Source organism: Boleophthalmus pectinirostris, unplaced genomic scaffold (genome assembly GCF_026225935.1).
Source record: "Boleophthalmus pectinirostris isolate CB_2022bp ecotype Guang Dong unplaced genomic scaffold, ASM2622593v1 HiC_scaffold_14, whole genome shotgun sequence".
Lineage (NCBI taxonomy): Eukaryota > Metazoa > Chordata > Actinopteri > Gobiiformes > Gobiidae > Boleophthalmus > Boleophthalmus pectinirostris.
In genome coordinates, this window is record NW_026571047.1 from 31020523 (window position 1) to 31036184 (window position 15662).

Genomic DNA, 15662 nt, shown 5'->3' on the forward strand with positions numbered 1-15662 from the left:
CCAAAGCTCATAACACTAGGTCCCACTGCATGACGTCATTAGGTGGTGAATCAGGAAGTGCTCCTCTACTCAAAATGCTCAAACTGGAGCTACTATTTAAGCTTTAGAGTCAGTTTTTCTATTGATTACATTGTACTTTACCATGAAATTATGACTTAACTAACTAAATAAATAAATAAATAAAAATAAATCAGTCTTAAAGGGGCACTATGTAACTTTTTGGCTGGGGGAATGTTCCGCAGTGTGGCATTAAACAGCTCGATTTGACATTTATTCAATTACAGGTGGTTTTATCGCTCAAAAATACCTAAAAAAAAACAACATTCTGACTGTAAGCGGAGTCGCCTCTCCACAGACCTGACCTGTAACTTTGTCCGGTTTGGTCTCCGTGACGACAGAAAGGTTTAAAGCCGTACTGCGGAACATTCCAGACAAAGCAGTAACATCACGAAGAAGAGAATCTGACGCAACCTCTGCCAGAAAAGTTACGCAATGCATTTTTAAAATAATCGAAACCGTAACGAGATTTGTAGCGACGTTTAAACGCGGAATTCATTTTCTTTCGTCGTCCTGAGATGAAACCGGAGTGAGTCAGATGCCCCGCCGCACGCAGAGGAGAAAACTCTAATACTAATGAGCCTCAGCCCCAGACAGCGTCCTTTAAGTGGATCAAATTCAGACGATCACAGGAGACGGCGGAAGAGGAAATCTGCTTATTTTTGTCACCGTCAAAGCAACAAACAAACAAACGAGCCTGAAATTTGAAATATTAGTTTTGACTAAAGTACAAAAAAATAAGGATGGCTCATTTTTCTATTCAATTTTATCAAGACAATTCATATTATACCATTTCCGATAGAACTTTGAAAATGTCCTGTGACCCGAGCGACCGTGATGAAAATAGAGAGAGAAGGAAAGGAGGGAAAGAAGAAGGGAGAGAGAAAGAAAGATGATGAAGAAAGAGAAGGAAAGAGGGAGTGTAGAGTGAGACAGGAGGAGAGAGACGAAAGAAACATAAGTAGAGAGGGACAGTGGAAGAGAGAGAAAGACAGAAAGAGACAGAAAAGAAAGAGGGAGAGAAAAAGAGAGAGAGACATAGACTCAAGCTGTTTTCAGGCCGGTCAGAACGATGCCGGTGCCTGCACCAGATCCACTGGGAACCAAAGTGAATGACCCGTATTCAAACCATTTAAAGGTTGTATAGAGGATTTTCCAAGGAATGAGAAATCCAGCGACTGTTTGTCCTTTTCAAATGTTGCGCATGCGTGAAACCACCCCCCCTCCCCTACAGCTCCTACGTAGAAACGCCTCCTCCCTCCTCCTCCTTACGCCAGAAACAGGTTTGTTTACAGCCGGTGCTGCACATGACTTGTAAACAACTAACTACAGTGTTGGTTAGGCAAGACGGAGAAGTGAGGAGCGGGGAGGGGGGCGCGGAGATTTGGTGCGCGGAGAAGAAGTGAGGAGCAGGGAGAGGAGAGAGGAGAGGAGAGAGGAGAGAGGAGAGGAGAGGAGCGGTGCGCGGAGATTCCGTGCCCGGAGAAGTGAGGAGCAGGGGGAAGAGCGGATCGGGCAGCGGGGACAGGAGCAGGAAAGGGGTGCAGAGAAGGTTGCCCGGAGATTCAGTGCGAATGAACTAGCTACAACACGCAGCAGCAAGCGGACTCTTTCTTTGCCTTGAAAATTACGTTTTCAGACATAGGATATCGCATTCGTGTCCTGAAAAACGTTTGTGTAGCTCTTGGAAATAAAGTACATTTTCATAATAAGCAGAAGTTTCCTGTCCAGGAGTAATTTGTGGACCAGTGCGTCAGTCTTTAGACTCTGCGTCTGCTTCAGTTCGCGCCATCGCTGGAATGAATCTACAAGAATCACCTTAGTTTGGTTTCGCTGCTTTTCCCCTTGTCTTCTTCTTTCAGCGACCTCAAAAACGGACTTTCTTTTGCGGCGAACTGCTCCTGGATTCTTGTCGCCATTGCAACAAACTTTGTGCGAACTGCGAGGAAGATATAGGTCAAAAAAATCTGCTAAGAACTGTTGCGTTGGTGGAGTAAACAGCGTCTGTGCGTCTTGCGTCTGTGGACTGCGTGACAGTCGTACGTAAACCACGTACCGGCGGCGCGCAGGCAAGTCAGTTACACTAGAAACGTAGGGAGATTGATTGACAGCCTGTCAGCTCACAGATAACGAGGCAGTGTCGTTATCTATTGGCAAATGTTTAGCCCCACCACGTCCAGAGTTGATGAATTTTTATTCTCTTTTTTTGGTCATCATAATTACAAGGCTACTGCACCTCTATAATCTATCATTGACAATTTGAAACAAAAAAAATCCTCCATACAACCTTTAAGTGAACCCATGAAGCGTCATCGACAGACGGTGTAGATTTACACCAAATAAAAACAAGGCCATATAAAAACGGACGTCACAGGGAGGAAAATAACAATCATGGATCACATCATCAACACCAGAGAGCGTTTGTACTTATACAAGTCATTATTTATGTGCCAAACTCTGCTCCAACATCGATCTGCTGTGGAGAAGACGACATCGATGCCCAGTCCAAAAATGTAATCTTATCAGGAGAACACGGTACGTAACAGTTTTTAAAGACTTAAAACTTTTAATTTCATACGTGATAGTTGCAATTGCTCTTTGTTTATTTTACCGCGTGTGACCCGGATGAACGTGCTGACATGGTTCTCTTAGAAAAAACAGGTTTTACTTGGTTCCCGAACGCTCCGATTTCCGGCATGAACATGTGAGTCAGTTCAAGATTAAGTGCAGGAACAGGCACCGGCACAGTTCTGTCGGCCTGAAAACACCGACAGAGAAAGAGACACAGAGAAAGTGTGAGAAAAAGGGAGACGGAGAGAGAGAGAGAGAGAGAGAGAGAGTCCTTAGCTGAGATATTTGGAGAGAGAAAGGGTAAAGAGAGAGGGAGAGGAGGAAGAAGAGGGAGAGAGAAAGGTGATGAAGAAAGAGAAGGAAAGAGGGAGAGTAGAGTGGGACAGAAGGAGAGAGCAGGTAAAAAGAGAAGAAAGAAAGATAAGGAGACAGTGGGAGAGAAAGACATAAAGAGAGAAAGAAAGAGACAGAAGAAAGTACAAAAGAGAGGGAGATAAAGAGAGAGAGAGAATCTGCTCTCTGCTGTTGTAGAAAATCCTGTGAACACCACTGGACTTTGTATTTTCCCCTCAGACAAATGAGAAAAAAAAACATTCACTAAGAAGCAGAACCTCAAAACGATGGTGCAATATTTACTCTAAAATTTCACTACATTTACTGAACTCCCTTTGTTATAAATGCAGCTTTTTCGGGTCCAAAACAGCTGCAGGACTGTTACAAAAAAACAGAACTTTTATTTTTTATTCCTATAGGGACTTGAACACAACAACAACAACAACAACAAAACTGTTTACAAAACGCATTTATCAGTATTTTGTTAAATCTAGGCTGTTTTGAAAAAGCTAAACCCGCCGATGTTTTATAAGTTTCAGTTTTGGCGTTCTGAGTCTCCCCTCCTTTTGCTCTCTGTGCTAAGTCACTCCCCCTTCAGAGCGCTATCACAACACAACTGCGTCATGTTTTTGTGTATTTATGGAGAATTGTCGCGTGGGAGCGTGGGCGACGTACAGTAGGCTTGTGGGCGGAGCTTCGTACAGAATCTTACAGCTAAACTTTAGTAAAAAGGGTTTGAATCGGGGCCGGGAGAGATCGCTAGATTACTCAAACATGCGTGGATGACTCTAAAACAATGTTATTATATAGAAAGCTAAAATAGTAATATAATAATAATGATAATTTGGATACTATAAGCTCTTTAAAGGTGTACCACGTAACTTTTTGGGTTTGTCACCTTCTTGTTTCTGTGGATACGTCATTGCTCTGCCTGGAATGTTCCACAGTGTGACTTTAAACAGCTCTACTTTACATTTATTCAATTACAGATGGTTTTAAAGCAGAAAAATACCTAGAAAAACAAACATTCTGACTGTGAGCGGGGTCGCCTCTCCACAGATCTGACCTGTACCTTAGTCTGGTTTGGTCTTCATGAAGATAGAAAAGATTAATGCCCCTGTTTATTCCTGATTTAGTCCTGGTCTAGTCCTGGTTTAGTCCTGGTTTAGTCCTGGTCTAGTCCTGAACTAGTTCTGGCCTAGTTCTTGTTTAGTCCTGGTCTAGTCCTGGTCTAATTCTAGTCTAGTTCTAGTCTAGTCCTGGTCTAGTCCTGGTCTAGTCCTGGTTTAGTCCTGGTTTAGTCCTGAACTAGTTCTGGTCTAGTTCTTGTTTAGTCCCGATCTAGTCCTGGTCTAGTCCTGGTCTAATTCTGGTCTAGTTCTAGTCTAGTCCTGGTCTAGTCCTGGTTTAGTCCTGGTTTAGTCCTGAACTAGTTCTGGTCTAGTTCTTGTTTAGTCCCGATCTAGTCCTGGTTTAGTCCTGGTCTAGTCCTGGTCTAATTCTGGTCTAGTTCTAGTCTAGTCCTGGTTTAGTCCTGGTCTAGTTCTGGTCTAATCCTGGTTTAGTCCTAGTTTAGTCCTGCTCTAGTCCAGATTTAGTCCTGGTCTAGTCCTGGTCTAGTTCTGGTCTAGTTCTGGTCTAGTTCTGGTCTAATCCTGGTTTAGTCCTGGTCTATTCCTGCTCTACTCCAGTTTTAGCCCTGATTGGGACCTTTAAAGTTGCACTATGTAACTTTTTGTGTGTGGGTCTGTCACCTGCTTGTTTCTATGGATACGTCATTACTCTGGAATGTTCCACAGTGTGACTTTAAACAGCTCTACTTTACATTTATTCAATCACAGGTGGTTTTAAAGCTCAAAAATACCTAGAAAAACAAACATTCTGACTGTGAGCGGGGTCGCCTCTCCACAGATCTGACCTGTAACTTGATCTGGTTTGGTCTCCATGAAGACAGAAAGGTTTAAAGCCGTACTGTGCACGTTTAAGATTAAGGAAAGAAGCACCGTCATTGTAATTACGTGGCTCCTGACCAATAAAAGTCTAATTTGCATCTCAAAACAGAAAGAAATTAAATGAATAAAACATATAATTTGGACGAGCTGATCTTCCAGGCGAGGCTCAGATCATCAAATAAACTCTTAATTTCCATCTGATGTTATGAAAATTATTGCAGGAACATCACATTTCCACACATCCTTCCCTAAAAAAAAAAAAAGAAAGAAAAAAGAAAACACCTGCTGCATATCGGAAATCTTTTTTAATATAATCTGACTGATAAACAAAACCGAAGAATAGAGCAGGTGAGGCTTTGTGCGCGGCTCAAATCACACGGCTCATTCAAACTGGAAGGAGGTGATAATACGTCATAAACTGAAGGCATTTCTGACAATAGAAACTGGCTCAGTAAAGTGCAAAGATAAAGAGAGAAAAGGCAATGGCTGAGCTTTGGTGCCATCTATTGGGGGATAGAGGTACTACAAGTGAAGGAAACGTTAGATAAGAATGGATTTATGGTACAGACGAGCAACAGTGTATTTCCCATAAATTCACATGCCAAAAATGAACAGAACTGTAAGATTTTAATTTAACTTTTCATAAACTTAAACATCTGTGTCCCCAGATACAAGGTAAACAATTGTTTTATTAGATTATTATCCAATCAGAAAGCAGAATGAACCTCACATAACTCTCATTTGTGGTGCCAGTTTCGATGCTGAAATCCACTTTAACCCAGGGGTGTCAAACATACGGCCCAGGGGCCAGATCCGGTCCACCAAGACCTTTAATCTGGTCCTCGACTGATTTTCTACTAAAATATTTTATTTTATATTTTCTATTAAAATATTGATAATTTTCTGCGCCGCTTAGCACAGCAGCATCTCCAGTGCCTCTGTGCAAATGAAGACTTGTCTCTTTCCAAACGCTCTTAAAGGACGATCGTTTTGACTGTTGACCGTGACACCCTCATCAGAAAAATGTCAAAAATAAGATAAGTGGACGCTGAGTGCAGGATTTTCCAACGATAAAATTGACTTATTCCTATTTGCATTAAAGTTAATGTTAAAATATTGTGTTGAAATTGCATTTTTCTTAAAGTTTCAGGTTGTTCATAATATTATAATATTTTGTAAAAGAGTTCATCAATTAAAAAAGATTTCTATAATAGATTTGCATTTCTCTGCACAAATATTTGAATTTATTGCCGTTTTTGGGGTTTATATGTTTATATATATATTTTTTTCCCAACCCTTTTGGGATCAAAGTACCAAATGACCAAAATGAGTTTGGCACCTAAAATGTCTCTCTCTGATCTGAACGGTCACTACCTAAACTCAAGAGTCGGTGCTAGTGCAGCCTCTTCAGCTCTTCAGAGAGAGAATTCTGAAGGTTCTGAGTTTTCACATGAATCTGTCCATAAACTGAGAATGAGAAAAACTTGTACATTTCCTTTATCTGCAGGTGAAGGCTCTGGAGACACAGGTTCAGTTGTGATTATAGTAATAAAACTGTAAGTGCAGAGGATCCATACATTTCTTTTAAAAGTACATGAAGTACCCAAGTCCAGCCATGAAAGGATAATTTACAGTAATAATAATGCATTAGTCTTATACAGCGCTTTTACAGACGCTTAAAGTTGCTTTACAGTTTGGTGCATTATTACTTCTCTCCACTCGCTGGTGGTAAACTCCTGTTGTAGCCACTGACATTTGGGAGTTTACCGATCTGCGTCAAACACCACCTCTTACACACACATTTATACTAGGCAAGTGTCAAAGTAAGTTAAGTAAGTTAAGTTAAGTAGGTTAGTAAGTAATTCAGTGAGTAAGGTAAAGTTAAGTAAGTTAAGTTAAGTAGGTTAGTAAGTAATTCAGTGAGTAAGGTAAAGTTAAGTAAGTTAAGTTAAGTTAAATAAGTTAAGAAAGTCAGTAAATAAAGTTAATTAAGTTAAGTAAGTCTGTAAGTAAGTAGGTAAGTAAAGTAAAGTAAGTTAAGTTAAGCCAGTAAGTAAGTCAGTAAGAAAGTAGTTAAGTAATTTAAGTTAAGTAAGCAAGCCAGTAAGTAAAGTTAAGTCAGTAGTAAGACCGCAAGTGAAGTAAAGTAAAGTAAAGTAAGTTAAATAAGTTAAGTAAGTCGGTAAGTAAAGTAAAGTAAAGTTAAGTAAAGTAAGTTAAATAAATTAAATAAGTTAAGTAAGTCAGTAAGTAAAGTAAAGTAAAGTAAAGTTAAGTAAAGTAAGTTAAGTAAGTTAAATAAATTAAATAAGTTAAGTAAGTCAGTAAGTAAAGTAAAGTAAAGTAAAGTTAAGTAAAGTAAGTTAAGTAAGTTAAATAAATTAAATAAGTTAAGTAAGTCAGTAAGTAAAGTAAAGTAAGTAAGTTAAAAGTTAAATAAGTTAAGTAAGTCAGTAAGTAAAGTAAAGTTAAGTAAGTTAAATAAATTAAATAAGTTAAGTAAGTCAGTAAGTAAGTAAGTTAAGTAAGTTAAATAATTAAATAAGTTAAGTAAGTCAGTAAGTAAAGTAAGTAAAGTTAAGTAAAGTAAGTTAAGTAAGTTAAATAAATTAAATAAGTTAAGTAAGTCAGTAAGTAAAGTAAAGTTAAGTAAGTTAAATAAATTAAATAAGTTAAGTAAGTCAGTAAGTAAAGTAAAGTTAAGTAAGTTAAATAAATTAAATAAGTTAAGTAAGTCAGTAAGTAAAGTAAAGTTAAGTCAGTCTAAGTAAGTAAAGTAAGTAAAGCAAAGTAAAGTTAAATAAATTAAATAAGTTAAGTAAGTCAGTAAGTAAAGTAAAGTAAAGTTAAGTCAGTCAGTAAGTAAAGTTAAGTACCGTATTTTCCGGGCTATTAGACGCGCTCTTAAGCCTCCAACTCCATCAAAAAACGACTGCGCGTCCCACAATCCAGAGCACCCTTTACATGAATCCACTCGGGTGTCCCAGCACGACTTCAGTAAACTACAAAGCCGCACCACCCGCAGAACACGCAAACACACACGGAGCAGACAGCGACCGCACAGAGAAACACACCCACAGACACACTCATCACTCCACGCCGACGAGGAACGGAACGGAGGAACGAACCGAAAAAGCGACGAGCGCAATGTGCCGCTTCTAGACACGACTGAACAACTGAGTCACTGCGAACACGCCGACAATCCGCTGGTCCCAGACAGCACCTCCCTACACGCCACAACTGAACAAAGCCCAGAGTCACCGTGAACGAACAAACAAACAAAACCACTCACCCATCACACTGTTTTTTTTTTAAAGTTAGTAAGTAAGTAAGTTATAATCCGAAGCGATGATATAATAGTGCTTAAAATACGGTAAATTAAGTTAAGTTAAATAAGTGAAGTCAGTCAGTAAGTAAGTAAGTTAAGTAAGTTTTTATTTCTATAGCCCTTTTCACAGACGTATGTCATAAAGAAGCTTTACAGATCATTATTCATTCACTGTATTCATACACGGTGGTGGTGACAGTGACCAGACCCAGTCCTGCTCAGCTCCAGAGATCAGACGAGCTCAGGCTTTGACAAAGAGGTCGAGCCACAAACCTCCTTAACCACAATGTGCACAACTTTGGTCAATAAGTTTTAACCAGCAACAAGTAAACAGCAAAACACAGATGTCAAAACATAAGTGAATAGTTACACCTCATCACTTCATCATCTCATCCTCTGTCTGTCAAACTGACCAATCACAGTCTTGTCCAGAGCAAAGAGCACACAGAGCACACAGAGCACACAGAGCACACTGCCAAACCACAGCAGAGTAAAATATAAGAGTGTCTCCTGACCTGTCTGTACGTGCAGATGATGACCTCTCTCAGGTGATAGTGCATCGGGGTCATAGTTTCACTGACTGAGTCCAGGGCCATGTCCACCTCCCTCTTCATCCTGTGTCCGTCAGGAAGCAGCCGCACCAGCCGCATCACCACCTGCGCCCAAACGAGAGCAAAGACAAGGATTTTACCTCTATATGGCACAATAAACAGATAAATACAGATAAATAAAAATAATAAATACATTAATACATGAAATTAAACTCATCTTTGTTACAGGCTATCAGGCCAAGCGAAAGGACTGATCTGTGGAGAGGCGAGCCCACTCACAGTGAAAACGGATTCATTTTGTTTTAGCAATAGAAACATCTGTAACTGAATAAATGTTTCTGAAAATGTGCAGTTTTAAATCAATTTTCTATTTTTTCTTGAGTTTTCAGACGATTTTCAAACTTTTTCCTCAGTGTTTGCCAATGTGCGAATTTTGTCATCACCATGGTAACTGCTAGACGGCCTGATTCATCACCTGCTTTCACTTCGTGGAAACCGTCTGACCTCACAGTGTTAGGATTCGTTCACTCGACGGTAGGCGGGTATTTTTTTTTTATTTAACCAATCGCTGCAATTTGGTCGTGGCGTATGTAATGCGCCACTAACGGGGTTAACTGATATATTAAACTTTTCCCAAATCCCATAGGAAGAAGGAAAATAACGTCTTTCCCCTTGATAAACTTCACCAAACATTTTTTTTTATTCCGGCTTTAAATCCTCGATCTCGGGAATCGTTGCCAACACAGAATGTTTGGCTCTTCACTGATTGGCTGGTGCCCAAACTCTCACTTCCAGGTTTCTTGCAAATCGTCTAGTGTATTCTGATTCCTGACCTAATCATTGAGAGAAACGAAACTGAGCGGAGGCACTAGGTGGCGCCAGTCTGACTAACTAAAAGGGGTGTAAAAGTACACAAAAATCACGGTTCCTCGGTTCGGTTCATTTTCGGTACAGTTTGGGAACAAAATCCAAAACCATTTGCTTGTTGTTTATTTGTGTTTTTATTAAACAAAAAATTTGTTTTAACATTTTACAAACGGGAAAATAAAATAAATATGCTGCTTGGGTAATACTAATAAGTTAAATAAAATATTCTCAATTAAGCAACAAATGTATGAATTATTATAAAAATAAATTCCTTGTAAACAGTAAACAAAACGTTTCAAAAAGTAAAGCGCAGCACGAACAGTTCCAACATGAAGTTTTACTCAAACTTCATATTTTTGGCCAGAAAAAACAACAGAAGGGGAAATTCTGTGCCGGCGAATGGCAAAAGTGAGAACCGCGGTGTGAAGTTTTGTGAGGATTCACGTGGTTCAGTAGCTCAGTTTGTAGAGCATTTGCCCACTGATCTGAAGGTTGGTGGTTCGAATCCAGCTCTCAACATAAACATCTCAGGTTGAGCGGTCAGATCCACTGACCCACAGGTTGGCTGGTGTGATTCCAGCTCCCACAGATGAATACTGTAATTGTGTCCTTGGGCAAGACACTTAACCCACCTTGCCCACAGTGTCTGCGTACACTGGTGTATGAATAGGTGAATGGTTCCTTGTTGTAAAGCGCTTTGAGTGTCGAAGGTGGAAAAGCGCTATAGAAAAATGTGACCATTTACCATTATACCATTCAGTGGGGGCAATTGTTGTCAAGGCGATCGCCCGAACTATAAATTGCTGCAGGAAACACTGATGCCCCAATCACGGACGAGTTCCATTGTGAATATTAAAGAGCCAGTTCCTCCGTGCACATGTAGTGGCCAAATGTAAACACAAACTCAGTCGTGCTCTGCCCTGCACCGAACCAAGCATCCCATACCCAAACGAACCTATTAACTACTGATCATTTAACCATAAACATCCATGCAAACTTCCCCAGCACGGTGTCACTGCAAAGTATCAACAGACCTGGTTTAGATCTTTTCTCTTTTTCTTTTCTTTGGCAGTTTTTGGTGTGAAAAGTTCGAGAGCCACTGGAGTATATAATATTGTTGTTAAAGCTGCAGCTGATTGACAGTACGGTGGGGTTGCCGTAGTGACCGCTCGGGTGTTTCCTGGTAACGACCCCGACATCGCGGCGGTGATTGGCACGCTGTATTGTGTACGTACGGCATGTGGTCTGCCTCTGTTTATATCTGCGAGGAGGAGACGGCGGGTTTCTAACTGTGAATCATTGTCACAACACAAAAGGAGAGGAAAATGTAGCACCAAGTCTCACTGAAAACACAGCGAACAGAGCTCAGACTCTAATGAGGGTTTTGGCTCGGAGTTAATGGAGTTTTATGTGGAGAAGTGCTGTCACCATACGAGAATTTCAAACTATTTCAAAACTAAAACTAAAAACTAAACTAAAACTATTCTTCTTTAGGCAATAGAATGTGAATTTCAACAAACACTTCCTCCTACGATGCCTGGGAATAAGTTTTATATAACCGCGCAAAACTTTCCAACCATAAAAGATAGAAACTTACTTTTTTTTACTTACTTTCCGAGCATATTTCCGGCATTATCCTACGTCATCATGCAGCGTGCGTATGACATAGGAAATATGAGTGAAAACGAGTGTCCAATTAGGAACTTTTGTTTTTGTTTTCCGTCAAACTCATGCACTCAGTCCATTTTGATAGGCCCAGACTTTGCCAAAGAGTGTAGTGAGTCAAGATGATCGACTGCTCTGAGCGTCTGTGTTCGTAACAATTAAAAAAGCCGCTCTAAGTGCAGTTATTTCTCAAATAAATGGCAAACTACACGAGCCAGGCTGGCGCCGACTAGTGCGCCAGCCCCAATTTCTCTCCAGCGACTAGGTCAGAAATCAGAATACACTAGACGGTTCGCAAAAACCCCGGAAGTGCGAGTTCAGCCACCCGCCAATCACCGAAGAGCCAGACATTCTGTGTTGACAACGATTCCCGAGATCGAAGATTTAAAGCCGGAATAAAGAGAATGTTTGGTGAATTTTGTCAAGGGTAAAGACATTGTTGCCCTTCTTCCTATGGGATTTTGGAAAAGCTTAATATACCAGTTAGCGGTGCATTACATATGTCACGACCAAATAGCCGTCGAGTGAACGAAATCTAACACTGCGATGTCAGACGGTTTCTATGAAGAGAAATCGGCTGATGAATCAGGCTAAAATTACACATCTTGGTCTGTGTAATTGTACATCCCTTGCTTTATTTTTTATTTGTAAGATTTATTTCAGTCAAACTGTACAAATCCAAATGTAATAAACCCCATGGAAATGCAGAAAGTGATGTGAAATAACAGGTTGTACTGAAAAAAAAAAAAAAGGATGCATTAGGGAGTAAAAGGGGGAGCTTTAAGAGTAAAATGAAGAAAAAAATCCAAGCGACAGTCAGACAGAAGCTGAACCACATCAGCGACACAAGTAAAGAGCTGTTTTTATCAGCACTTTATAGTTTATGCAAATGAGCTGTGTGGTTCATTTCTGTAAAACATAAACAAATATGCGCCTGAAGCCAAAATACTGCCAAATTGCAAAAGTACAACAATTTTTTTTGGGGGGGGGGACCATCTCACTAAAAGAAAAATTATAGATACTATTAGTTTTAAATCGTGAAGCATTAAATTGAAAATACAACCACACATTCATTTGTGCTGAGCAAACTAATTTAGGGATCAATAAATTATAATATTATATTAGGTCCTTACACGCTGCAGATTTTTTAAAATAACGGTAATGAAACTGATACCGCGGGATACTGTAATACCGTCCATCCCCAGCAGGACAAATGTTATAAAATTACCCTTAGGTCTGGAAGGGTTAAGACAAAAATAGAATGTAACTTTCAACGTTAAAAGTCTTAAATTACACAAAAATGACTCTTGTGAGATTTAATCCATGTTATAATGTTGTTACCTCATCAAAAATAGACCTGGACTTGTGTTTTGTTTGAGTAATCCATTAATATTAGTCAATCTCCAGAGCTCAAAATGCTCTGTTCCACCTTGTGATGTCATGGAGCGGTTTTTGTTTTCAAGTTAACAGATACTTTTTACCTTTAGTTCAGTAGAAATTGACAATTCCAGGACTGAAATCATCCAAATGGTTTTATTAAAGGCGTACGGAGTTTAAAAACACAATGGAGCACTTCCTGTATTCCTGTTTAAGAGAAGAACTCAGTCTAAATATTAGTTTTAGTATCGATTAGTATCAGCTTTTCGATACTTTGGACTGGAGTGGAGAGTTTTATAACGCGCTGAAAACTGAAGTAAATGTGTTGAAATTTATGATCCATGGTTTATTTTCCGAACTCTCCATCTGATCCATTTTACAAGTCAAGGTAGAACGCCAACATGGAAATACAAGGAGGATTATTAATATTGGCCTCTTCTTCTGACCAAGACACAGTTAACTTGAGGAGTTTTCTGTTCATGGGTTAAACCGGAGCCAAAAATGACACACTTCTCCGATAGTTTACAATGGTGTAGTCTGAACACGAGTTTTACGGCCGCGTCTCTTTTCTCTTTTCTCGATTCCTTCTCCTCGATTCTCCATTTTTCAGCTGTCAGTAAATTGTGTCTCAAAGAAAACCACGGAGTGAAGGAGTAAACATGACGGAGGATTCAGGGGATAAAAGAATCAGATAAAAGAATCTAATTTTATTTTGATGGGCCGGACTTCCTCACCCATTTCCGGCAGAATCGAGCAGGTACGGGCAAACAGTTGCTGAAACTGGTGGGTTTTAACGTTATGGAATTTTACAGGCGGATATGCGGGCGGGTAGTGATTACACACAGGCGGGTCAAGACTAAACCAGGACTAAACCAGGACTAAACCAGGACTAAACCAGGACTAAACCAGGACTAAACCAGGACTACACCAGGACTAAACCAGGACTAAACCAGGACTAATCTTAGACTTAAGAGAGAGAACCCTGAGCCCGTGGAGCTGATTTAGTCATGGTTTAGCCCTGGGTTGAACTTGGTTTAGTCCCGGGTCAGTCCCGGGTCAGTCCCGGGTCGGCTGTGGTTGAGCCTTTCTTTGGACCTGCTTTGGTCCTGGTTTAGTCCTGGTTTAGTCCTGGGTCAGTCCTGGGTTTGTCCTGGTTTGGCCATGGTTTAGCCCTGCTTTGTACCTGGTTTAGTCCTGGTTTAGCCCTTTGGACCTGGTTTAGTCCTAGTTTAGTCCTGGGTCAGTCCTGGGTTTGTCCTGGTTTGGCCATGGTTTAGCCCTTCTTTGTACCTGGTTTAGTCCTGGTTTAGTCCTGGTTTAGTCCTGGTTTAGTCCTTTGTACCTGGTTTAGTCCTGGTTTAGCCCTTTGGACCTGGTTTAGTCCTAGTTTAGTCCTGGGTCAGTCCTGGGTTTGTCCTGGTTTGGCCATGGTTTAGCCCTGCTTTGGTCCTGGTTTAGTCCTGGTTTAGCCCTTTGGACCTGGTTTAGTCCTGGGTCAGTCCTGGTTTAGTTCTGGTTTAGTCGTGGTTTAGTCCTGGTTTAGCCCTTCTTTAGACCTGGTTTAGTCCTGGGTCAGGCCTGGTTTAGCCCTTTGGACCTGGTTTAGTCCTGGTTTAGTCCTGGGTTAGTCCTGTTTTAGTCCTATTTTAGTCCTGGGTTAGTCCTGTTTTAGTCCTATTTTAGTCCTGGGTTAGTCCTGGGTTAGTCCTGGTTTAGTCCTGGTTTAATCCTGGTTTAGTCCGGCATCTTGATCACCGTTTCTTCTGCTCATTAAATAAATCCTGTGAAGTGATGACGTATTTTTGACATTCGATTCGCGTCTGTGAATTCGTGTTCGTTCTGACGAAAGCGTAAACGTTTAATTTCATTTCGTGATTGTAATTCTTGAAGTCGTAACTTTTCAATCCGTATTCTGATGGATGCTTCACACACTTATTAAAAGCTTTCTAACTGATTTATCTCGGGCGCGGGCGGGTAACAGGTGGAATGTTAACGGTTCCGGGTTTTTAGGACTCTGGTTCAGATGGGCGCGATTGACAGGTGGATTAGCCAATCAGGGACTAGTACATGGTCTGTATCAAAACAAATACGGCTGCTTACGAGGGGAAAAAAGGAAAAAAAAAAACATCACAGGGGATTGAAAATACTGAGGATTTCTGCAGAATCAATAAGCGACACACTAAACTTGTGTATGTGTATGTACCTGTGCAGTATTAGTTGATTATAAATGCATAAAAACTGGGGGCGTACCTCAAATTCTCCTTTTGTGTACTTGGCGTCAGGAACACTCACAATCTCATCGTCTGTGATCTCCGGAAAACCCTGAAACAAACAAAATATTTATTTAATTAAGCGTGCTGTAGCTGATTTGTTATGTCTTAAAAACATGAAAAGCAGAACTATTGTATTTTTAAGACGGTAAGTCACACTTTTTTTCATGGTTTGGGTGTTTCCTGTGACTTATATTCTGGTGCGACTTATATATTAAAACGTTGACAGTGAAGCGTTGAGAGGTTCTAGTCTTGTGTGTCAGTATCTGCTGCTCCTGTTCCTCCTGTACCACTGTCACTTGGCTCTACTGCGCATGTCTCCTGCAGAAAGAGCCTCTGTCCTGTCTGTATCATGTCAGTCGATCAAACCATTACTTCTGCACCACTGAACAATTTAACATTTAAACAAACATATAAAGACACTGAGAAAACTGAACACAAATGCCCCCAAAAAAGAAAATCATATTCTGCAGATTACAAACTGCAAGTCGTAAAATATTCAGCTGAAAACGATAATCGAGCAGCAGAAAGAAAGTTTGGAGTGAGCGAGAAACTTGTGGCACTGGGAGGATGCACCATGAAACTTTCCTGAAGTCACTGGATGGATGGACAAAGTCTGGACTTCAGTGACACAGAAACCATCCTGTCGGGATTCAGAAAGACCCGAATAATTCTAACTGGAACTGATGCT

General features: G+C 40.4%; 1 protein-coding gene across 2 annotated transcripts in view; it reads right to left on the reverse strand.

The window, feature by feature from the left end:
- The window catches only part of pald1a (phosphatase domain containing paladin 1a), a 225728-nt gene that overhangs the window by 114332 nt on the left and 95734 nt on the right, over positions 1-15662 (reverse strand). For both annotated transcript variants that reach the window (XM_055150024.1, XM_055150025.1), the window contains exons 17-18: positions 14952-15023; positions 8757-8897 (exon numbers count right to left, since the gene is read on the reverse strand). In XM_055150024.1, the coding sequence (XP_055005999.1) occupies positions 8757-8897; positions 14952-15023 (213 nt within the window). The remainder of the gene's footprint in view (positions 1-8756; positions 8898-14951; positions 15024-15662) is intronic.